The sequence below is a fragment of the Zalophus californianus genome, chromosome 9 (genome assembly GCF_009762305.2).
Source record: "Zalophus californianus isolate mZalCal1 chromosome 9, mZalCal1.pri.v2, whole genome shotgun sequence".
NCBI classification, from domain to species: Eukaryota; Metazoa; Chordata; class Mammalia; order Carnivora; family Otariidae; genus Zalophus; species Zalophus californianus.
In genome coordinates, this window is record NC_045603.1 from 105,248,589 (window position 1) to 105,273,638 (window position 25,050).

The window sequence follows — 25,050 nt, forward strand, 5'->3', positions numbered from 1 at the left end:
AGCTACTCTCTGAAGCTACGGCAGAGCGGTAGGACTGGGTCTCCCTTCTCTATGCTGATTTGCCGAGTTTTCTGCTCCCCACCCCCACCCCACCCACCCCTTCCTCTTCTGTCCCAGAGCATCTTGGCAAAGTTCAGATTTCTGTGCTCACAGCTCAGTGCCCACAGTGAAAAGGAAAAACAAAAGGGGTGGAGAGAAAGTGCGGGGGTGGGGTAGGGAGGGGGGATTTTAGAAGGGTATTCCTTAGTGCCTTACTTCTAAGACTTACTCTAAGCTCTGGGTTTGAAGGCCTAAGTAGTAAAGCTTTGAATAACCTGGGTTTCCAAATAGTTTCTTGGAGAACTGTTGGCTTTTATTGGCTTATGAACACGGTAGGCCATGTATTAAAAGGATTTTAATTTCTGTTGTTCAGAAACCTCTGAATTTTGAAAAGGCCACTTTCTATCTCTTCGGTCTTTGCTTTTTTCCACATACTTTCATTGTAAGGAAGATGAAACAATTGCACTATTAGCATGTTATAGAATTTTTACTTTGCACCAGACTCTACAGGCTTTTATAAGCATTGCCGCATATAATCATTACAAAATCCTTGGTGGTAGGTACTTTTAATGGGACAATTTTTTCCTAAACTGTTGTAAGAAAATATAAAATTCGTCATCTTAACCATTTTTAAGTGCACAATTCAGTAGTGTTAAGTATATTCACACTGTTGTGAAACAGAGCTCCAGAACTTTTTCTTCCTGCAAATGTGAAACTATACCCATTAAAGTGAAAATTCTTTAACTGATAAGCCAGTTCTTCTGTTCAGCAGGATTAAAATTGCTTTCCTGTTACCTTTCTTTTTGCTGTTTTTCTATAACATTCTTAATCTTCATTTCACCAGGGCGCCTGGGTGGCTCAGTCGTTGGGCTTCTGCCTTTGGCTCAGGTCGTGGTCCCCAGGTCCTGGGATTGGGCCCCCACGTTGGGCTCTCTGCTTGCCGGGAGGCCTGCTTCTCGCTCTCCCACTCCCCCTGCTTATGTTCCCTCTCTCGCTGTCTCTCTGTCAAATAAATAAATAAAATCTTAAACAAAATCTTATTTCACCATGGGATGAAAACAGGCCTATATTAGTGTGCCTTGGTTTATCCATTTGGTACCGACTGCTGGGGTTAACAGTAACTAAAGGGGAGGTGGTGGGGAGAGCTTTGCTCTCCAAGGGGTTTATCACCTAGTCTTCATTCTAATCTTTACCAATTCTGCATTAAGTTCTGCTGAGCTAGACGGGAAAAGTTTACTGATAACTTTGTCACCTTACAAGTTACCATGGCCCTGCATATTTTTTGGTAGGTTATCTAGATAGCTGCTGATTTATGAAGCATAATGTCATAGAAATACATTTGAAAAGCAATTTTATATTTTGAGGCCCATTTTCTTACTGATTTACGAGTTTACTATATTCCATGGGTAAAATGGTAGACAAAGGCGAGGTTGGATTTTATTTGGAAATAACAGAGTTCTTTTCAATACTTGTCTCATTTGAGGAATAATTCAAGCCTGCTCAATTCTCCTTGAAAGAGCTGATCCAACATCTCTGATATTCTCTTTCTATGTAACCACTTTCCCCAGTTGCTAACTCATTAGATCATGGTTGTGCTAGGAAAAGCAAACCTAGGTTCACTGGGGAGAAGTTTTTTACCAGTCCTCTTTAGCCTGTCCATCACAGTTGAGTATTGAACAAGAGTATTTAATATTTTTTTTTATCGAATTAAGTCCCGAGTTTCTGCTGATAATGTTAAGAAAACTATGGTTGAATCACCAATGAAGCCTGGTTACTGAGGCAGGCAGAAAATATAGTGAAACAATTTTGTCTTTCCTTTTTCTTTTTTAAATTTCAGATTCACGGATTTTATTAATCATTGTTTTTGGTTCATGAGACATTCTCATCATTAGTCTATGAGTGTTTTGCTTTATGCATTTATAAGTGATACCATCTGTGAAAATAGCATCCATTACAATTAGAACATCATCAGTATCGATATTGCTCTCCCATCCAGTCTTTTGCCTCCCAACACCTATGGGAATTTTTTTTTAAAAATGCAGATAGGGAATAAAAACTTACCTTAGATTTATTGAAGAAAATACAGATTTGTTATACAAATCTATACAACTATTGGGCATGTATCTTAAGATAAACAGTTCTTACACTTACTAATTGTAAATTGACTTACTAATTTTGATTTCTGCTAACTGCCACAGGTTAACAAGATGTTAGTAATTTCAAACTTGAAAATTCATAATCTAACGTAAGTAGAATGTGGGTTTAAGGACATCTTATCTTTTGGCCATACCACTCTGTGTTTATTTTGTCCTGAACGATTTGCTTTACTCTAATTTGTCTGTAATTCTACCTGATGACTCTCTGGGAGCAGTAATAAAAGGATGTTGGCAGTTGATATTGTTTGGAGAACACTTTAATCATGATATGTCCTCACATTCTAAATAGATTTATTTCCAGAAATGACATTCTTCTCTAAGGGCCAAATGACCCACTCTTCCCACCAGTGACTACTAATCTGGTATTTAGAGTAGTTTATTTAGTGGTTTACCTGGATATCTGAATTACATTTAATTCTTCAGTCCTTTCAACGGGTTTCAGAGCTTGAGGCAGGAACTGTAAATTCCATAGATACTGATAACCACATTTTATCTGCATGATATGATTATGATCATACATTAATGCTAGGGTTTTTAGATAAACAGGGGGTTTTAGCTGTTCTTGAGATAAATCATTTGAGTATGTTTGGGGTTACAATATAAGGATTTAATTCCATCCTTATGTCAGAAATTCATTTTTGACGTTTCTTATATGTTTTAGAGCATTTTAGGTCTATGGCATTTCATTTCTTTTGGTAATTATATTTGTCTTTTGTTCATTAAACCAGCACTTAATCATCTTCCACATGTTCTCATATCCTCCCCTTCTTTCTTCCCACAGCTGCTGTTTTATTTACCTCAGACTCTGACCTTTTATCTTCCAGAATAGCACCTCCCAGCTATATATGCATATGAATAATGGGGCTCTTGTTAAAATGCAGATTCTGGTGTCAGTAAGTCTGTCTTGGCACCTGAGGTGCAAGCTTCCAGGTGATGTTGACACAGCCCCTGTGGTCCCCACCTGTGGTACCCTCCCAGTCATTTTTTTGAGACAGAGATCTGATCATTTCACTCTCCTTCTCCAGACCTGATTGCATATGAAAGTAAAATCCACACTCTTTAGTGTGAAGATCCTTAAGGAACAGGCCTGTCCTGTCTTCCATTCTCTAACCACCGTCTCCGTTTTGGGGAGAGTCCTTGGTACTTTCTCTACATGCCATGAACTTTCACATGCTCTGCCTTACTGTGCATCTGCCAGGTAAATATTGTTATATTTTATTATTGTTGCCTCTTCAGAAGATAATATTGTAGGTATAAACTGGACAACTAGAACTCGTGTCAAGCATTTCCACTTAAGCCACAAGGGAATGTCTGGTGGGAAGCAGGAGTTGCAAAAGAAAGGGAATTCATAGTAGAGCTTTACTTGTTCCTATATGAGTGACATTTTTTTGTTGTTGTTGTCTCAGCGTAAAAATTAATGCAGATTTTACACTTTGCTCTGTAATAGGACTTTTATAAAATTAATGTTTTAAATAAATTACTACTGAATAAAAGTGATCCACATGTATCCTGTGGCTTCTAGGAATCTTGGCATACTTCCACAGAGATCTGTGGTAAACTTCTCTTTGACTGTCTTTGGTAAAGCCTTCCCAGTTCTTATCTCTTCAAATGTGGCCTTTATCATAATTTAATTTGGTACTTCTGTTCTTTAAAAACACTAGGAAGCATCTGACCATAGCACCTTAAATCAGGAGTTACATGGTGCTCTTTAATTTACATTGATGAGGAGGACAGAACTCCAGCAGGAATGTGTAACGGTATGTGAACATACAGAGTGTTGAAGGAGTTGCTGGAGGAACCAGCAAAATGGAACTCAGCTAGGAAGATTTTATTTATTTTATTTTATTTTACTTTTTAAAGATTTTATTTATTATTTGTCAGAGACAGAGAGCAGAAGCAGAGGGCACGGCAGGCAGAGGGAGAAGCAGGCTTCCTGCTGAGCAGGGAACCCAATATAGGACTGGATCCCAGGACCCTGGGATCATAACCTGAGTGGAAGGCAGATGCTTAACGACTGAGCCACCCAGGCATCCCTCAGCTAGGAAGATTTTATAGATGAAAGTTTTTCATGTAAAGGACCTACAGTATGGCTTGGCAGAAGGGAGGAGGGGAAGGATTTCTTTCTGTTTAGGGAGAATGCTGCATTTGAGGGCTTGGTTGGGAGTGATGGAGGTGGGTTATTAGAGCTGTTAAAGCCATCAGCCTTTCTAGCCTAGAGCACATAGGCCAGTAGGAAGCAGCTTACTCTGTGGAAGAGCCCTGGATGGGGTTGTCTGGGTTTCACTTGGTCCTGGCACTGTTCTGCTGAGTACAACAGGAGTCAGTTAACCTTCCTGGGCCTAGTTTATTTATCCTTAAATTGAGAGAGTTGAAGTACTGTGATTTGTAATATACCTTCCAGCTCTACTATTCAGTAGTCTGTCTCCTCTATCAAACAAGCTGGTCTGGGACTTTGTGCTTCAAGGGTTCGGTTTCTGTTATAATTGCAGTTTGCTCTGGAGTCTTGCCCACTGACCAGGCTTAAAATATGAGCCATTCAAATTTTCCCTTGCTTTGCATCACATTTACTTCTGTCTGATCTTGAATTCGTGTTTCCCCATTGCTGCAATTTCTCTCCTTGGGTAAGTCCTTCAGAATCTTTCTCCCAGGCTCTTACTTGTGTTTAACTCCACCTCACACCCACTACCACTAGAATTCCTTTTACACACCCAGCAGCTAAGTTAGTATCACTGTGCTTCTCCTCAATAAAAATAACTGTGGTGAATCTCCATTGTCTTCCAAAGAAGAGCCAAACTCATTAGCTCAGTATTCATATCAGCTATCAATCTTAGCTCACATTACTCTCCTCGTAGTATCTACAGAATAGTTAAACTGAAGCTACTATCCTCTCGGTGCCCTTGCTCCCATTGTTAACTGCACCTGGTTATGCCCTGCTTCTTCCCCCATTGTCACGCCGCCACGATTCTCCCATCTTGGGTGCCATGGTCTTCATGAGTCTCTTAGGCTTCCCACAGCCAGGAGGAGTCCTTTTCTTCTCAAGTCCCATTGCACCATAGCACCTTTTCTGTACCTAATAGTGCTCATTAGTTGGTTTGTCTATCTTTTTTTGTACTCTTAATCTCTCCAAACTAAACTAAGCTCCTCAGGACTTAGGAAGTACTATATTATCTTAGATAGGGTGGGTGCCCAGTAAATATTGGTTGAACTAATGAATTCTGGCTAATTATAGTTCAGATCCTTGTTATCTCTGGGTGGTAGGGTTTCTTGTTTTTCTGGATAATCACTAACTAGAAAAGAAGTCTGCCAACAGGAATTAATAAACTAATAGAAGAATAAGAACCATTGCTAAGATGTGTTATAATTCCCAAGTTTGTAATTAAGGCAAGCAAATGTTTGCAAGCCTCAGCCTTGTCTTTGAATTTTGAGTTTCATTCATGTGGGCTTTTAAGGCAGTATGAACCTTTTCAGGTGAACCACCTCAGGGTAGTTTGTATTTTGCTTATTTGTGTCAGTATGCTTAGCAGGTTTTTGTCCAATGAAGGTTTTATTTATTTATTTATTTATTTATTTATTTATTTATTTATTTTTAAGATTTATTTATTTTAGAGAGCGTGCGAGGTTGGGCAGGGGGAGGGACAGAGGGAGAGAAACTCAAGCCAACTCCCTGCTGAGCACAAAGCCCATCTCCCCACCGCCGCCTCATGACACCGAGAGATCCTGATCTGAGCGGAAACCAAGAGTCTGGCGCTTCACGGACCGGGCTGTCAAGGCACCTCTGTTTTAGAACAGGTTTTAGAGTGAATGCTTACAAACTTGGGAATTTTAAAAAGTAAAATAACAAATGGAACCATTAAAATAACTTACAAAATTATTTTCCATAATTACAATTAGAAAAACTTTAATGTTTTTATGGTAGCAGCAGACTCCTCCATTAAGTATGCACTTGCCGTGTAATTGGTGTTTAGGTCAGAAATTGTTTCGTATGCACATCTCATGCTTTCAGAACCATTAATATGAGCCTTCAAAGTTTGGTTTTTCTGTGTTTATAGATATGATTTATGAGCTAGTCAAACCATAAGCAGAGTAGACCCTTGGAAAATGGCTTGTATCCTGGTTGAAACAGTGCGGGCAAACTTTGTATCCTAAGAGTTGATGACTTAGAACAGATTCCATCATCTTAGAAAATACTGGTTTAGAATGGGAGATTGAAAAGAGAAATAAGATCTAAAATTTCCCACTGTCACTTTTTGTCCCAATAGCTCCTTCTCAACTTAGCTTTGTTCAGAATACTGTGCTAAGACAAGCTAAATCTTTGGCATTGTCTGCTTGAATCCTGAGGAAAGCAAATACATCTCACCTAGGATTAAACCATTAACATAGACATTACCTCACTTCTCTCTAGATAATGTAAGATTATTCTCAGTTCTAGCAATCTCCCATCATTAGTCACTTAGGTGTAGCATCCTCAAAATAAGAATTGCTAGCTATATTGCTCACTACCAGTGCTTTTTTTCAATAAATAATAGTGGTTCTTTAAAACAGTTGCAGATGATTTACCTGTTAAAACTGTTAGGGGAATGAAGTATACATAATAGATAATTATGTATTTGCTACTTTATTCTCTTACCATTAAAATAGGAGGCATTATAACATATTTATGTAAGTTAAGCTCTTTGATAATTACGTAGCTAGCATTGACTTATAAAAAGAGATACATGTGTTTCTTCTGGTGTGCAGAAAAGTGGAATGGAGCAATGGGAGAAATAAACCCATGGAAAAACAAAAAGTTGAACTCGTTCTTCTAGCAGTAACTGTGGGAGGGAGTTTATCCATGGCAAGCAATTTGGCTACACTGACCCTGTAGTGGCTTGGAGAGTGATGTTAATGGTGTGGGTGATAGGAAGCTGGGACAGGTGGATTTTAAGAAATCTCTGTTTGATCTCAGTCTCTTTCTCTTCCTCCTCAGGAATTAGAAGCAGCTCTTCACAGAGATGATGTAGAGTTTATCAGTGACCTGATCGCCTGCCTGCTTCAGGGCTGCTATCAACGAAGGGATATCACGTGAGTAATCCTGATTTTACTGCATATTTCATGTAAAAAGAACTAATTAACCAGGTGCACTGATGTTTCGTGTCTTCTGTAACAAACCAGAACTGATCATTTGCCAGTTGTATTTACAAATGGATTCCCCAGCTCTGTGTTTGGCTCCTTCTGCAGTTCAGTTTTAATTTTATTATAATCCCTGAGTTTATTTCACTCTGACAAATCTATATCCCTTACTCCTGGATCTACCAGTTAACATAATCAAGTGTAGAATTTCTTCTTCTCAGTGTATGCCTTTCTTTCTTATTTTTACAGAAATTACAGCCTCTTGCGGTATTGGTAAAATGTTGCCTAACAGATTAAAGCTAGATTTTACTACATTTCTACCACTTAAGTATCTTCTGTTGTTCACATAACCAGTAGCATAATTTTTAACGTGGAGCTTCTAGGCTTCCTCATACCGTAACTGCCAAGTAAACAGCGCTCTGATATATTTGACGTGTACAGACATTTGGAGCAAAATTTTATCTGTGTAGACGAATAAAGGATCTTCCTGATAAGGCCTCATTGCTTGTTTTGACCCTAACTCGAGACACATTTTCTTCGCTACTACATTTCTATACAGGGTGGAACTGTATAGAGCCAACTCTTAAAAAAGCTGAGACAAAATGCTTTTCAGCACTCCAGAGCCATGCACGGCAGGAGCTTGGGGTTTTCAGGTTTGTATTTTTCGTACAGTTAAAGATGCTATCTCAAATACTTCTGCTCTGTTAAATCTACTCTTAGGTATCTGTTAGGGCTGGGAAACTAGGCCCAATACTAATGTGCAATAAACTTGTTGTTACAAGATGAGTAAGAGATTGATGAATGCCATTTTCTTCATGGTACAAGTTTGTATCTCTTAAGGGAGAGTTACTGCTCAGCAGGAAGCCTGCTTCTCCCTCTCCCACTCCCCCCGCTTGTGTTCCCTTTCTCACTGTGTCTCTCTCTGTCAAATAAATAAATATAATCTTACAAAAAAATAGAATTTGGGGGTATCAATATAAAAGCCATGAGAGCAAGGGAGTCGTCAGATTGTGTATTTAAGTAAGCATCCTGGGCAAGAGGGAAAGTAGGAAGACCAACTAGGGGCTAATGAATTAGGGGAGAAAGGAGAGATAGAGATAGAGTGAAGGACTCTTATGATGGTACAAGTAACTAGACATGGTGTCTCCAGTCTTGACCAGTCTGATAGGTATAAAGTTGTTTTAACTGCATTTCATTGATCATTCTTCACAAGTTCAGTATCTTTTCTTAGGCTTATGGGCACATTTGTTTTTTTTTTTAATATTTTATTTATTCATGAGAGTCAGAGAAAGAGAGAGGCAGAGGGAGAAGCAGGCTCCCTGCCGAGCAGGGAGCCCGATGCGGGACTCGATCCCAGGACCCCAGGATCATGACCTGAGCGAACGCAGACGCTTAACCATCTGAGCCACCCAGGCGCCCCTCTTGGGCACATTTGTAATCTCTGTATATTTGACCTTCTTGTTAATATACTTGGGTCATTTTACTGGTATGTTGAAGATCAGGGAAAAGAAATGCCCATTTAAAATTTGTAAGGCTGTTTTCCTCTAGGTTCTTCTATTTCATTCTTACACAAGAGTGTTCCTTTACTCTTGTCAGCTCTGAACATTGCCCATAACATGCCAGCGGGTTAGGGTGAAAGCGGTTTCCTATGTCTTGTGTGTGACAATGAGGATAGAGAGGACAGTCTGTGGTTGAAGATTGAAACAGCTAAAGTCATATCATTTATGGGGTAAATCTTCCCATCCCTGTTGGCATGTGGTATCTCTTTGATCTTTTCCCAATTTTTTACTCAGGCTTGAAACTGCTTGGGTCTTTCTGATTGTACCTGTCAATCTCTTTTGGCTCTGATACCACACTATGTCTCCCTAATATATTCACTAGCTTTGTGACCTGTGCCTTAGGTTTTTCATCTATAAAATGTGTTTAATGATAGTATCTCTACTTGTTGGATTGTCATTAGGTTGAAGGTAACAATCTGTATATGAAACAGTAAGGATATTGTCTGGGACACAACAACTAATAACATTTGAGTGATTATTCCTTTATATTATATTTTAATGTTGGATAAGGATAGTTCTCATTAATCCCTCTGTTTAGGGGCCTCTGGGTGGCTCAGTTGGTTAAGCGACTGCCTTTGGCTCAGGTCATGATCCTGGAGTCCCGGGATCGTGTCCCGCATCGGGCTCCCTGCTCCGCGGGGAGTCTGCTCCCTCTGACCCTCCCCCCTCTCAGGTGCTCTCTCTCTCTCTCTCTCTCTCTCTCTCTCTCTCTCTCTCTCTCAAATAAATAAATAAATAAAATCTTTAAAAAAAAAATCCTTCTGTTTAAAATTTGTCTTAGGGCGCCTGAGTGGCTCAGTTGGTTGAGCGACTGCCTTCAGCTCAGGTCATGATCCTGGAGTCCCAGGATCGAGTCCCACATCGGGCTCCCTGCTGAGCGGGGAGTCGGCTTCTCCCTCTGACCCTCTTCCCTCTCGTGCTCTCTGTCTCTCAAATAAATAAATAAAATCTTTAAAAAAAAATAAAATAAAATCTGTCTTAATCTTGCTTCATTCTTACAGAAAATAATTATATTATCTCATCATGTTCATAAGATATTCCTTTATTTTGATTAGAGTTAAATGAACCTATGAATAAATTTAGGCAGAATTGACCTCTTCACAATGTTGAGATTGCTTTTTTATTCAAGCTCTTTCTATTACTCAGTAAAAATGTACAGTTTGATTCATTTAGGGCTGATACATTCTTGGCTATTTTAATTTTTGACAATATTAGGAGTTGAATCCCATTCATATTATAAGTACTTTGGAAATACATTCTTCTATATAGATCTTGAATCTACCCAGTTTATTAATCTTGATAATTTTTTAATTTGATTCTCTTCTCATTTTCTAGGATTATCATCCCTCTTTCTTTTCAGTATTTGTATTCTTGTCTGTTTCAAGCTGTACTAGTTATCCACTGCTATGTAACAATACCCTAAAACTTAAAACAACAAAAAATTACTGTATCATCATTTCTGTTAAGAATCTGGCTTCAGCAGGACGCCTGGGTGGCTCAGTCAGTTAAGCGTCTGCCTTTGGCTCAGGTCATGATCCCGGGGTCCTGGGATTGAGCCCCACATCGGGCTCCCTGCTCAGCGGGGAGCCTGCTTCTCCCTCTGCCTGCCGCTCCCCCTGCTTTTGTGCACATGTGCGCTCTCTCTTTCTCTGACAAATAAATAAAATCTTAAAAAAAAAAAAAAAGAATCTGGCTTCAGCTTAGCTGGGGTGTGTCTAACATAGGATTGCTTAGAGAGTGCAATCAAGGTACCCAGGATCTTGACTAGGACTACAGTCTTCTCAAAGCTTGACTGGGACAGGTATCCATGTATTTGTTTTCTGTCTCTGCATAACAAGTTTCTCCAAACTTAGTAGCTTAAAAAATCCATTTATTATCTCACAGTTTTATAGGTCGGGAGTGTATGTGTGGCTCATCTGATCCTCTGCTCAGTTTCTTATGGGGCTGTAATCAGGGTGTCATCCAGGCTGTGTTCTAATCTGGAGGCTTAACTGGGGAGCAATCCAAGTTCATTCTGGTTGATGGAAGAGTCATTTCTTTGCAGTTGTAGGACCGAGATCCTTATTTTCTTGCTGGCTGTTGACTGGGAGCTCCTGTCAGCTCCCACAGGTCATCCACAGTTCCTTTGGCAGCCAAATGGCCTCTTACTACATAACTGTGTCTTCAAGACCAGCAGGAAGATAGCTCTTGTCTGCCAGCAGAGAATCTTATATGATATAACATAATCATGGGAATTGACATCCTTTTGCCATAATAAAAGCAAGGTATAGACAGTCTGTCATACTAAAAGGAGGGGATTGTACAAGGGTGTGAATACCAGGAGGTAGAAATCATTTTGGGCCTCTTAAAGGTTGCCTGCTATACATGCTTTTATCATATTGACTTCCAGAACAAAACTAAATAATAATAGTAAGATGTATGCTTGCATCTAATTACATTTACTTAAATAATAATTATTTTGATAGATTTTTTTGTGGATAAGAACCAGTTAATTGGTTTTTGGATAATCATTGGGTTTTAATGGCTCCTATAAGTATATGTGTGTATTTGAATTATATATATGAATATCATATAAAAATATAAGAATCATATATGTGAATTATCAATGAGAGGTTTTGATTTGTCCTGTTGTAAATGGGGGTAAATGGCTATAACCAACTTGTTCTTCATTTAATTTTATTCCTCTCTTATTTACCATTAGTCTCAACCATAAATTAGAGAAAAAGTATATACTTACTTTGATAACGTTTTCTATAAAAGTAATTAGTTTGAAAATAATGGATATTCTGCAGAATATTTTTAACTTAGATGCCAACTTTTACCATCATTCATTATAATTTCACTTGTGTTCATTTCATTTTTTTTTTTCATTGTGAGGTAAAGAAGAGCTGGTATGAGGTCATCTCCTAGTTTAATAAGGTCCCGTTTTAGAGGGAAGGAAACATATCTAGACAATTTACCAGGTCATTTAGCTAGTTAGAAGATGAATAATTCCCACATCATCAAGATGAAGTACAAAGAATTGAAAGAACAGGATATTGAATATTACAATATTACAACTGGAAAGGATTACTATACAGTAGCCAAATTTTGGAAGCAGCCCAATGCGGGGCTCCATCCCAGGACCCTGGGATCGTGACCTGAGCCGAAGGCAGACGCTTAACGACTGAGCCACCCAGGCACCCCTTTTGTTCGTTTTTAAAATACAGTTGAAATAAAAATATTTCTGGCTGACCAAATAAATTTGGAAACTGGCAGCCCTAAGATTCGGAATTAATTGTTTGGAATGTGGCTCTCACCTCAGCCTTTTAAAAACTTACTATTATTGGGGCGCCTGAGTGGCTCAGTTCGTTGGGCATCTTCAGGAGCCTGCTTCTCCCTCTCCCTCTGCTCCTCCCAGCTGTTCATGCCCTCTCTTTGCTCTCTCTCAAATAAATAAAAAATCTTAAAAAAAAACTTGTCATTATTGAGATACAATATACCACAGAAAACTTTTTTTGTTCTGTAGTTATACAGCTCAGTGAATAGTCACATTCTGAACACATCTGTATGATGAGTGCCCATACAAGAAAGACCACTATAATGGATTTCACTTTTTCCATTGAAAGGAATTGTCCAAAGTTAGTCATTTTGTCCCACAGTGGTATCCACTAAAGAGTTAGAGTGAATGCATGCTTTCTGAAGTTTTACTTTCATCTCATCCTATAAAAAGAGAAAATTGGACAAATGAAGGCTTGCCTTTTCTGGTTCTGAGATTTACCTGTTGTAGGGAGCTAAGACAGTTACTTAAGTAATTTCTTTGTGCAAAACTTCCCTCATCTCAGAATGATAATAGTACCCACTAAAGTTACCATGAAGAGTAAATGAAATAATTTATGAGAAGCCTTAGAATAGGCTCGAGCCACTAATAAGTATCAATTTATTATATCAGTATATGTAAAAACATTCTCATAGTTTCTAAATATGCTGAGTGGAAGGTAGACATTGAATCAAGCAGTTCTCCATCTCTTAATCTACTTTGGTTTGCGCATTTTGAAACTGGGGTCAGCAGACTTTTTCTATAAAGGCCTAGAGAATAAATATTTTAGGCTTTGTGTAAGTGATATTATCTGTTAGAACTACTCTGTCATCGTAGTGCAAAAGCAGTAAATACTTCAATGGCTGATCGTGGCTGTGGGGTTTTTGGGCTTTTTTTTAAGAACTTTATGTACATTGAAATTTGAATTTAATAACGTTTTCACGTGTCATGAAATAGTATTGTTTGGATTCCCCCCCAATCATTTAAAAAAAGAATAGTTTTTTACATTTTTAGCTTACAGGCTGTTTAAAAAAAACAACAAAAAAGACATTCAGACCCACAATTCATAGTTTGCCAGCCCCTGTTTTTAGAACACTTAAAAAGATTACTGTTCTAGTTTGCACTAACTCGGTCTAACCTTTAAGTGGCACATAGAACCCCCATTTGTTCTTTTCTAAAAAGATTGTATTTATCTGACAGAGAGTGTACAAGCAGGGGCAGTGGCAGGCAAAGGGAGAGGGAGAAGCAGGCTCCCCGCTGAGCAGGGAGCCTGATGTGGGGCTGGATCCCAGGACCCTGAGATCAAGACCTCAGCAGAAGGCAGACGCTTAACTGACTGAGCCACCCAGGCGCCCCCCACCCCATTTGTTCTTAATTGTGTTCTCCAAACTGAGGTTTGTGCCTTTAATATATAGGATAGAATTATACTTGTCTGCTTATCCTTACTATCCTAGGCACTACTGTAAATCTTTTTCAGGAACTCTTATTTAATCCTAATAATGCCTAATACGAATTCCTTTCTCACTCATCTATTAAGGTTGAGGAATTTTAGGCACAGAGTGGATAAATAACTTGTCCGAGGTTACACAGCTGGTGATTGATACAGGACAGATTTGGCCCCTAGCAGTGTAATCCTCGTCCTCCAGCTCTTACCCACAGCCCTATGCTATGAATGAATTAAAAGAAAAATGTTAAAGAAAGAGGTTTTCGTATAAAAGAAGTTTTAACTATTTTTGAACTGTGTGCTTCTGTGACATTCTAATGAAGTCTGTGGACCTCATCTAAGGATATGATTTGAAATCAAAATAAATAGGGTTACCTCTTTTTTTTTAAATTTTTATTGTTATGTTAATCACCATACATTACATCATTAGTTTTTCATGATTCATTGTTTGAATAGGGTTACCTCTTAATCTAATTATACTGAAATATGGTTAGTAAAATTTTAATAAAACAAATTTTTGATACAGTAATATGTTTTTTATTAACTCATCAACATGCTCTAGCAGCAGGCTTTATTTCTCAAGATTAGTATCTTCTAAGTATTCATGATTCTAAATGGTTATTTTGAGATATTTACGGTATCTGTAATGTGATCTGAAAATATTTTATTTCTTTTGACAAAAAAAATACATATATTACTATTTTCCCCCTACATTCATAACTGAACAGAATATAAAATTTCAGTTAGAGGCTAGTTAAAAGTTAATATTTTCTCAGCCAGGTTCATAGACCACTTGACATATCTGTAGAACTCTGCTTAAAGAGGTTTTTCAATTCTCAAACTAATCTGAAATTCAGAATCAGTGTCTTAGAAGTAAAAAGAACTTTATCATTAGTGCTATTTGTTTTTTTAACTTGTGAGGAAACTTAAGCAGCAAAACTATATGATAAGTCACCGGACTCTCATTTCCACACATGTTCCATTGTATTCGGTTGTGATATTTGCTCTCACATATGTCTAAAAATCCTCTGGGTAGCATGGTGGGATTCAGTTGCAAATCTTTGGTTTGGCTTGGTGTTATTTACATTGTTTAGGAATTTGTTGTACCTGAGAGATGTTTAGAATAAAGTCTCAGTTCAAATTTTTCAGGAATTTGTTATTTTATTACCAAAGAAGAGCAGTCATGTTGTCCTTCCTCATCTGCAGGGGATATGTTCCAAAGCCCCCAGTAGATGCCTGAAACTGTTGATAGTATTGAACCTATTGAACCATATATATGATAAAGTTTAATTTATAAATTAGGCACAGTAAAAACTGAAATTTAAATAAAAACTTTTATAAATAAGCACAGTAAGAGGCTGACAACAATAAAATAGAGCAATTATAACAATCTGCTGTGATAAAAATTATGTGAATATGCACATACAACACAATGCACATTCTCTAAGTGTCTTACTGTCCTGTATGCACTGTTCTGATGATGTGATGTGAGATGATAAGATGCCTACGGATGAAATGCAGTGAGTGGTGTTGTAGCATTAGGCTACTGTTGGTAAGTCAGAAGGGGGCCATCTGCTTGGACCTCCGGTAACTGAAACTGTGGAATGTGAAACCACAGATGAAGACAGGACTGCTGCATCTGAATGGGTGCTAGTTATGGCAGTTGGACTCTGAGGAGGGTCCCCGGAATTCTCTGGGATCCTCTATGCCTTTGTGTGATCCCTTCCCCTTGAGTGTGGGTAGGATCTGCTCCTAACCAATAGAATTTGGGAACATTCATGGGCTTTCACTCCCCCGATTCTTTTATACTGTATAGGACTCCATCCCATTATCAGATGCTGTAGAATTGCTTTGATGAAATAAGCAACCGTGTTGGGAAAGCTCATGTGGCTAGGGACTGCAGTGGCCTCTAGGAGCAGCTGAGGGTCAGCCAGATCACAGCTATATACATAACCATGGAGAAATCAGGCCAGAAAAAAACGTTGAGCTAGTAAAGCAGTTCACAGAAGCATATGGACCAGTGACTATGTTTCTATAAATGTAAAACAAGGAAACTAAATGAGGATAAATATATTTGGAAAGATTATAAAGAAAATCAAGGGAGGGGCACCTGGGTGGCACAGTGGGTTAAGCAGCCAACTCTTGGTGTCGGCTCAGGTCATGATCCAGGGCCCTGTGATCCAGCCCTGTGTCAGGCTCTGCGCTCATCAGGGAGTCTGCTTCTCCCTCTCACTCAGCCCCTTTCCTCCCACTCGTGCTAGCTCTCTCTCTCATTAAAAAAAAAAAAAAAAAAGATAAGGCTATGATTAACACAGTTCAGGGAAGTGATTCTATCTGATAGGAGGGGAGACTACTGTAGCTAGGGATAAGCATAAATGATAATAACGTTTAAGGTAGTGATTCTCAGACCTCAGGGAATATCAGAATCAATCAGATGGCTTGTTAAAAGACATTGCTGGCCCTACCACTATCTAATTCCATAGGTTAGGAGGGGGCTGAGGATTTGCATATGTTACAAGTTCTAGATGATGCTAAGAATGGTCCAGGACCATTCTTGAAGTTCCACTAACCTAAGGAACAGCTAATTTTTTTTTAAATTTTTTATTGTTATATTAATCACCATATATTACATCATTAGTTTTTGATGTAGTGTTCCATGATTCATTGTTTGTGCATAACACCCAGTGCTCCATGCAGAATGTGCCCTCTTTAATACCCATCACCAGGCTAACCCATCCCCCTACCCTCCTCCCCTCTAGAACCCTCAGTTTGTTTTTCAGTCTATCGTCTCTCGTGGTTCGTCTCCCCCTCTGACTTACTCCCCTTCATTCTTCCCCTCCTATCTTCTTCTTTTTCTTTTTTCTTAACATATGTTGCATTATTTGTTTCAGAAGTACAGATCTGTGGTTCAACAGTCTTGCACAATTCACAGCGCTCACCATAGCACATACCCTACTAATTTTCTTTTTTTTAAGCTTGATGGCAGACACATGGGTTCTTGTTTGTTTTGTCTTTGCAATTTCTATGTTGATTTACTCCCATCAGTATATAAACTTAAAAGGACTTTGTGTTGGTAACGTACTTTTCCTCCTGTTACCCTCCCTGGAATTGCAATTCTAGCCAGTTGGTTTAATGGGCCTTTATTAATAAAAATACTGTAGGTACTTAAAGTGATTCATCAGCTGGTTGCTCTCAGCAGCACTTCTTTTTCTTCATTGAGAAGTAACCTAACCTAATTGAGCATGGGATTGGAAATCAGGAACTTCTGGTTTGCTCTTAGCTGTCAGAGTGAAGAAAGGATTGCATCAGGTCTTGAGCAATGATTTAAGCCTTATAAAAATACCCTCCATTAAATGCTCATTATGATGATATTTGGCACCAAAAGATTTTTTTTCCTTTTATCACTTTTAGTAGAGTGCTCTTTTGATTACCTACACTAATTTGTGCTTCAGTATGGTCTTTGTTTCGCTTTCTTGTGGCTTCCACTCAAAGTAGAAACTCATAACAATCATAAATTTTACTTAGGAGCATTAATTATATACCTAACATTCTATGAGAGATTCTCTAAAGACTCTTAAACGATTAGTATTTGGGGGTCCTATCTGCCCTCTATAGAAATATTATTTATCTTTTTGGAAATTATAATACTTCTGTGAAATGAGTCCATTTAAACTCATCTTTATTAAGATATAATTTAGATGCAATAAAATACGCACAATTCAAATGTACAGGCTTTTTTTTGGACAAATGAATACACCATGTTGTCACCGTCCTATTCAAGATAATAGGACATTTCCATCTCTGCAGAAGGTGCCCTTTGCCATTAAATCTACCCCCACCCCTACAGATTGCTGTGATTCCAATCACGGATCTGATTTTTATCACTGTAGATTAAGTTTTACCTTATTCTGGAATTTTATGAGTGGGGTCATACGATATGTACTATTGTGTCCAGTTTCTTTGAGTCAGCATAATATTTGGGATATTCATTGATACTGCTGTTTGTATCAGTAGTTTGTTCCTTTGTGGGGAGAGGGAGTCTAAATTGTATTCCATTGGAAAAAGAGATCACAATTTGTTCATCTGTCCACTAGTTGATGGACTTGTATGTTGCTTCCAGTTTGCGTCTGTGATGAGTAAAGCAGCCATGAACATTTGCATACAAACATTTTTGTGGGTATATATCTTCATTTTTCTTGGGTATTGCTGGGTCATATTATAAGAGTGTAGTTAAGAAACTGCCAGACTATTTTCTACGTGGTTGTGAAACATTTCTGTTCCTACTAACAACATATGAACAGTCCGGTTGCTCCATATCTTTGCTAACATTTGTTGTTTTTAATTTTAACCAGTTTTTAATTTTACTGAGTCTATCGTGTATAATGTAAGTCATTGTGGTTTTAATTTGCACTTCCCTGATGAGTAGATATGTAATGAGTTATGAATATTTTCTCCTGGTGTGTAGCTTGCCTTTCCATTTGTTTTTCAGTGTATTTTTGAGAAATGGAAACTTTATTTTGTTGAAGTCCAACTTACCAGTTTTTTCTAGTATGTTTCATACTTTTTGTTCCCAGTGTAAGAAATCAGGACCTACCTTAATGTCAAGAAAATTTTCTTCTAGGTGTTCTTTTAGTTTTAGTTTTAGCTTTTTTGCAGTTGGCATTCTGATGGGTTTTGAATTAGTATTTGTATTGGGTGTGAAGTAGAAGGTCAATGTTCTTTTTTTTTCCTTATGAATATATATATATTCAGTACATTTCTGGACTCTCCCTTATTCCATTGATCTGTATGTCTTATATTTACACAAATACCAGATTGTCTTGAAATTAGTAAGTTTTCCAACATTGGGCAGAGGTGTTTTTTTTCCATTGTTTTTACTGTTCTAAGTTTGTTGCTTTTCCGTATAAATTTTAAAACAACATTTCAGTGGGGGGAGGGGGAAAGAAGCATCCTGCTAGGACAGTAGACATTTTGAGCAACTTTGAATTTCCCTGTCCTTAAATGTGATATATAGGTTTCACCATTTGCCTTCTTTAATTTCAATAATATTTTGTAGTTTTCACTGTGAAAATATTGGACATCTTTACATTTACTTATAAGTAGTTGATATTTTTGATGATACTGTGAGTGGAATTACTTTAAAAATTTTTTTTGTCTATTTATTGAGAGAGAAAGACCCTGGGCACGCATGTGCATGGTGCGTGAGTTAGAAGGGGCAGAGAAAGAGAAACTTAAAGCATCCTCTGCACTCAGTTCAGAGCTCCACATAACGCTCATGTCTCCATCCATGAGATCATGACCTGAGCCAAAACAGTTGGTCGCTTAACCAACTGAGCCACCTAGTGCCCCCCCAAATTTTTGTTTCCTAGTTATTTTTTTCCTAGTATATATAAAATGCTGTTGATTTTTATATTTTCACCGTGTTTTATAAAATTTACTTATTTCAGAGAGAGAATGGGGGGAGGGGCAGAGGGAGAGAATCTCAAGCAGACTCCCTGCTGAACATGGAGCCTACTGCAGGGCTCAATCTCACCACCAATGAGATCTTTTTTTTTTTTTTAAGATTTTATTTATTTGAGATTGAGAGAGAGAGCATGGGCAGGGAGAGGGAGAAGCAGACTCCTGCTGAGCAGGGAGCCTGACATGGGATTCAATCCCAGGACGCTGGGATCATGACCTGAGCCAGAGGCAGATGCTTAACCTACTGAGCCACCCAGATGCCCATCACCACCCATGAGATCATGACCTGAGCCAAAAGCAAGAGTTGGAAACCTAACCTACTGACCACCCAGGTGCCCCGACCATGTTTTTATAATCTTCTTGAATTCACTTTTTAGTTTTACTGGTTTTGTTGTAGATTCCTGATGATTTTTATGTAGTCTGCAGTTAAAAACAGCTTTGTTTCCTCCACTCAACTCTGTGTCCCTTGTACTTCCTCTTTAGTCTTATTCTACTGGCTAAGACTCAATATATATATTTTTTTTTCCTAAGATTTTATTTATTGGGGCACTTGTGTGGCTCAGCCAGTTAAGTGTCTGCCTTTGGCTCAGGTCATGATCCTGGAGTGCCCAGATCAAGCGCCTCTGTGCCTCACTCTGCTCTTTAAAAAAAAAAGATTTTATTTATTTATTTGAGAGAGTGAGTGAGAGAGAGCACAAGCTAAGTGAGAAAAAGAGGGAGAGGGAGAAGCAGCTCCCTTGCTGAGCAGGGAGCCCGAGATGGGGCTCAATCCAGGACCCTGGGATCATGACCTGAGTCGAAGGCAGATGCCTAACTGACTGAGCCACCCATGTGCCCCTCAGTGTATCTTTTTTTTTTTAATTTTTATTGTTATGTTAATCACCGTACATTACATCATTAGTTCTTGATATGGTGTTCCATGATTCATTGTTTGTGCATAACACCCAGTGCTCCACGCAGAACGTGCCCTCCTTAATACCCATCACCAGGCTAACCCATCCCCCCACCCCCTCCCCTCTAGAACCCTCAGTTTGTTTTTCAGAGTCCATCGTCTCTCATGGTTCGTCTCCCCGTCCGACTTACTCCCCTTCATTCTTCCCCTCCTGCTATCTTCTTCTTTTTCTTTTTTCTTAACATATGTTGCATTATTTGTTTCAGAAGTACAGATCTGTGATTCAACAGTCTTACACAATTCACAGCGCTCTCCATAGCACATACCCTACCCAATGTCTATCACCCAGCCACCCCATCCCTCCCACCCCTCACCACTCAGCAACACTCAGTTTGTTTCCTGAGATTAAGAATTCCTCATATCAGTGAGGTCATATGAGTGTATCTTCTTTTAATAATAGGGGGAAAGTACTCAGTGTTTCACCATTAAATATGAAGTGTTGTCTCCTTTGCATATTGCTGAATGTGATTTGCTGATAATTTGTTGAGGATTTTTGTGTGTATGTTCATGAGGAATAGTGGTCTAGTTTTATTTTCTGTATATCTTTGTCAGATTTTGGTGCAAGGATTGAGAAGTGTTCTCTCCTATTTTCTGAAAGTTTGTGTGATTTGTTTCAAATATTTCCTTTAGGGACACTTGGGTGGCTCAGTTAAGCATCTGCCTTCGGCTCAAGTCATGTTCCCAGGGTTCTGGGATCGAGTCCTGCATCTCTTTCTACCTGCCTCTCCCCCTGTTTGTGCTCTCTCTCTCTGTCTCAATCTGTCTCTGACAAGTAAGATTAAAATAAAATAAAATAAAAATATTTCCTTGAAAATTTGGAAGAATTAACCACTGAAAACCTTTGGGTTTGTAGTTTTCTTTGTGCCAGCTTTTGATTATTATTGATTCACTTTCTTTAATAGAGAAGTCTATCCAAGTGTTCTATTTCTTAAGTCCTTTTTTTGTAAGTTATTTGGCATATTTCAGGGAATTTGTGTATTTTATCTAAGTTGTAAAATTTATTTCCATAATGCTGTTCATAATATTCTCTTATTCTTTTAATATGTGCAGTGATAGCTCCACTTCCCATTCCTGATAGTATAACTTGTTGTTTCTCTCTTCCTCTTTATTCTTTTTTTTTTTTTTTTAAGGTTTTATTTATTTATTTGACAGAGACAGCGAGAGAGGGAACACAAGCAGGGGGAGTGGGAGAGGGAGAAGCAGGCTTCCCGCTGAGCAGGGAGCCCGATGTGGGGCTCCGTCCCAGGACCCTGGGATCATGACCTGAGCTGAAGGCAGACGCCCAACGACTGAGCCACCGAGGCGCCCCTCTGCAGGTTTTCAAACATTTATTAAGGAACCAACTTTTTACTTGACCTACTGTTCACTTGTTTTCCACTTTATTGATTTCTTGTTTTTATTATTTTCTTCTATTTACTTTGGCTTTATAGGTTGCTCAGTGACACTACTGTTTTTGAGACTTTTTGCCCTTTCAGTTCAGGTATTTAAAGCTGTAACTTTCCTTCTAAGCAGTGCTTGGCTGCATCTCACACATTTTGATATACTGTAGTTTCATTATCATTTGAAACATGTTCTTTATTTTCATATTTCTGCCATGATCCTTGGGTTATAAAAGTGTGTTATTTAATTTCTGGATATCTTAGTGTTTTGATTCCTAATTTCCATGTGTTCACATATGCTACTATGAGATTTCAATCTTTTAAAATTATTGTGACTTATTTTATGTCCCAGCATATGGTTTATCATAGTGAACATTTCATATGCACTTGAGAAGAATATACTGCAGTTTTTGTGTATAGTATTCTGTAAATGTCAATTAAGTCATGTTGTATTTTTTGAGATCCCCGTGTCTTCAGGGGTTGTTTTGTCTACTTGGTAATTAGAAAAATGTTAAAAATATTTGCCTATACTTGTGGATTTGTCTGTTTCTCCCTTCTGTCATTTTTTGTTCCATGAATTTTGAGGTTCTGTTGTTAGATACAATACATGTAGCCTTGTTATGTGTTCCTGGTGAATTGGCCTTTTGTCTTCCTCACACTACTTTGTTATTAATGTTCATTCTGCCTAATACCTATCATTCTAATTTTCTATCCTTCTATTGTTTGTGTTTTTATATTTAAATAGTATCTTATAGATGATATCCTGTAGTTGGTGTTGCTTTTTTTCACTCAGTCTGATAATTTCTGCCTTTTAGTTGGGCTGTTTAATCCCTTTACATTTAATGCAATTGTTGGTAAGGTTGATTTTCTATTTGTTCCTCTGGGCTTTGTGTTTTGTTTTGTTAAGTGTACAATTATTGTATATTCACAAAACTGTGTAATCATCACCACTGTCTAATTCCATAGCATTTTTATCACTCCCAAAAGACACGTAATATTTGTTTCCACTCCCCATCTCCTCCAGCCTCTAATACTAGGCAACACTAATCTGCTAACTATATTTTTTCCTGTTTTAGGTATCTGTTATAAGGGTAATCATTCAATATTTGCCTTTTTGTGTCTGGCTTCTTTGACTTAGCATAATGTTTTCAAGGCTCTCTGTGTTGTAGTGTGAATCAACTACTTCATTCCTTTTTATGGCTGGAAAATATTCTCTTATTTAGATAAACATTTTATTTATCCATCAGTTCATGGACAGTTGCATTGTTTCAGCATTTTGGCTATTGTAAATTACACTGCTATGTATGCACATTTGTGTATGTATTTTTGTATGTACGTATGTTTTCATTTTTTTTTAAATTTTTTTAAAGATTTGTTTATTTGAGAGAGAGCAAGCGAGGGTGAGCACACAGAGGGAGAGGGAGAAGCAGACTCCCCACTGAGCAGGGAGCCTGATATGGGGCTCTATCCCAGGACCTTGGGATCATGCCCCGAGCCGAAGGCAGACGCTTAACCAACTGAGCCACCCAGGCGCCCTGTTCATTTCTCTTAAGTGTATACCTAGAAGTGGAATGGTTGAGTCATATAGTAATTCTGTGTTTAATTTTTTGAGTAGCTTGCCATACTTTTCCAAAGTGGCTACACCATTTCACTTTCCACCAACACTGTATGGGATTCCAATTTCTCCACATCCTAGTATTATTATAATCTGTCTTTTAATTTTCGCTGTCCTTGCGGGTGTGAGGTGATAGCTCATTGTGGGTTTGGTTTGTGTTTTCAAATGACTGATGATGTTGAGCATCTTTTCTTGTTCTTTCTGATTTTTGTTCCACTTTTGGCCCTTAAGTGCTTTCTTTTTGGGTTATTTTTGTTAGTACTTCTATTTCCTCTGTTGGTTTTGTGTTTGTGTGTATTTTAGTGGTTCTAGAGCTAGCAGTATGCATCCTTAAATTATCAGAAGCTATTCAGATTTTTTTTAAAGATCTATTTGAGAGACAGAGAACATGCAAGCAGGGGAAGGTCAGAGGGAAAGGGAGAGAATCTCCAAAAGACTCCCCGCTGAGCGCCCAGCCCCATGCAGGGCTCGATCTCACAACCTTGAGATCATGACCTCAGCCGAAATTGAGAGTCAGCCACTCAACCAACAGAGCCACCCAGTGCCTCAACTATTCAGAATTCTTCTTGTACCTTTTCACCTCTTACACCTGACACTTCAGTTTTCCAATTAAAAGCAATAGTATATAGCTTCCCGTGTGGCTTCCATTCAAAAAAGTATTTCATCTTTTTAAGGATGATTACATATTGATTTCTAGTTGACTTTTAGTACTTTTCTATTACCCAAAATAAGCATTCATAAACACCTATAAAATCTATATTATATACATGTTTCTCTGCTAAGATATGTTTTATATTTTATTCCTATTTTCCTTTAATTTAAAATTACCCTGATTTTTCAAAACCTCAGTGATATACCACCTCACACCAGTCAGAACGGCTAAAATTAAGTCAGGAGACGACAGATGTTGGCGAGGATGCAGAGAAAGGGGAACCCTCCTACAGTGTTGGTGGGAATGCAAGCTGGTGCAGCCACTCTGGAAAACAGTTTGGGAGTTCCTCAAAAAGTTGAAAATAGAGCTACCATACGACCTGGCAATTGCACTACTGGGTATTTACCCCAAAGATACAAATGTAGTGATCCGGAGGGGTACATGCACCCCAGTGTTTATACCAGCAATGTCCACAGTAGCCAAACTATAGAAAGAACCAAGATGTGCATCAACAGATGAATGGATAAAGAAGATGTGATATTATATACATACATACAATGGAATATTATGCAGCCATCAAAAAACAAAATCTTGCCATTTGCAACCACATGGATGGAACTAGAGTGTATTATGCCAAGTGAAATAAGTCAATCAGAGAAAGACTAGTATCATGATTTCAATGATATGAGGAATTCTTAATCTCAGGAAACAAACTGACGGTTGCTGGAGTGGTGGGGGCTGGGCAGGAGGGATGGGGTGGCTGGGTGATAGACATTGGGGAGGGTACGTGCTATGGTGAGCGCTGTGAATTGTGTAAGATTGATGAATCACAGACTTGTGCCTCTGAAACAAATAATACATTATATGTTAAAAAAGAAGAAGAAGAAGAAGATAGGAAGGGGAAAATTAAGGGGGGGAAATTGGAGGGGGAGACAAACCGTGAGAGACTATGGACTCTGAGAAACAAAACTGAGGGTTTTAGAGCGGAGGGGGCTGGGGGGATGAGTTAGCTTGGTGATGGTTATTAAGGAGGGCGTGTATTGAATGGAGCACTGGGTGTTATACACAAACAATGAATCATGGAATACTACATCAAAAACTAATGATGTGTGGTGACTAACATAACATAATAAAATAAAATTTAAAAAAAATTACCCTGATTTTTAACTGATCCTGGCTTCATATTGATTTTAGGATGTGTTGGCTACAGCAGCCACTATACGGCCCTAGAGAAGAGATGTTATTTAAATTTTTTTGTTCTGGGTCTTTTTATGGTCTTTAAGAATAAACACTTTATCAGATATTCTTATAGAGCTTTTTACTTCTTGCTTCACTTGGAACCAAAATCTTTTTCTCACTTCAGTGCTCATGTACACATGTGGCCAAA

General features: G+C 38.3%; 1 protein-coding gene across 2 annotated transcripts in view; it reads left to right on the plus strand.

The window, feature by feature from the left end:
* Positions 1-25,050, plus strand: part of LOC113922812 (cat eye syndrome critical region protein 2) — a 172,792-nt gene that overhangs the window by 96,647 nt on the left and 51,095 nt on the right. For both annotated transcript variants that reach the window (XM_027595127.2, XM_027595129.2), the window contains exon 2: positions 7,162-7,256. In XM_027595127.2, coding sequence (XP_027450928.1) covers positions 7,162-7,256 — 95 coding nt within the window. The remainder of the gene's footprint in view (positions 1-7,161; positions 7,257-25,050) is intronic.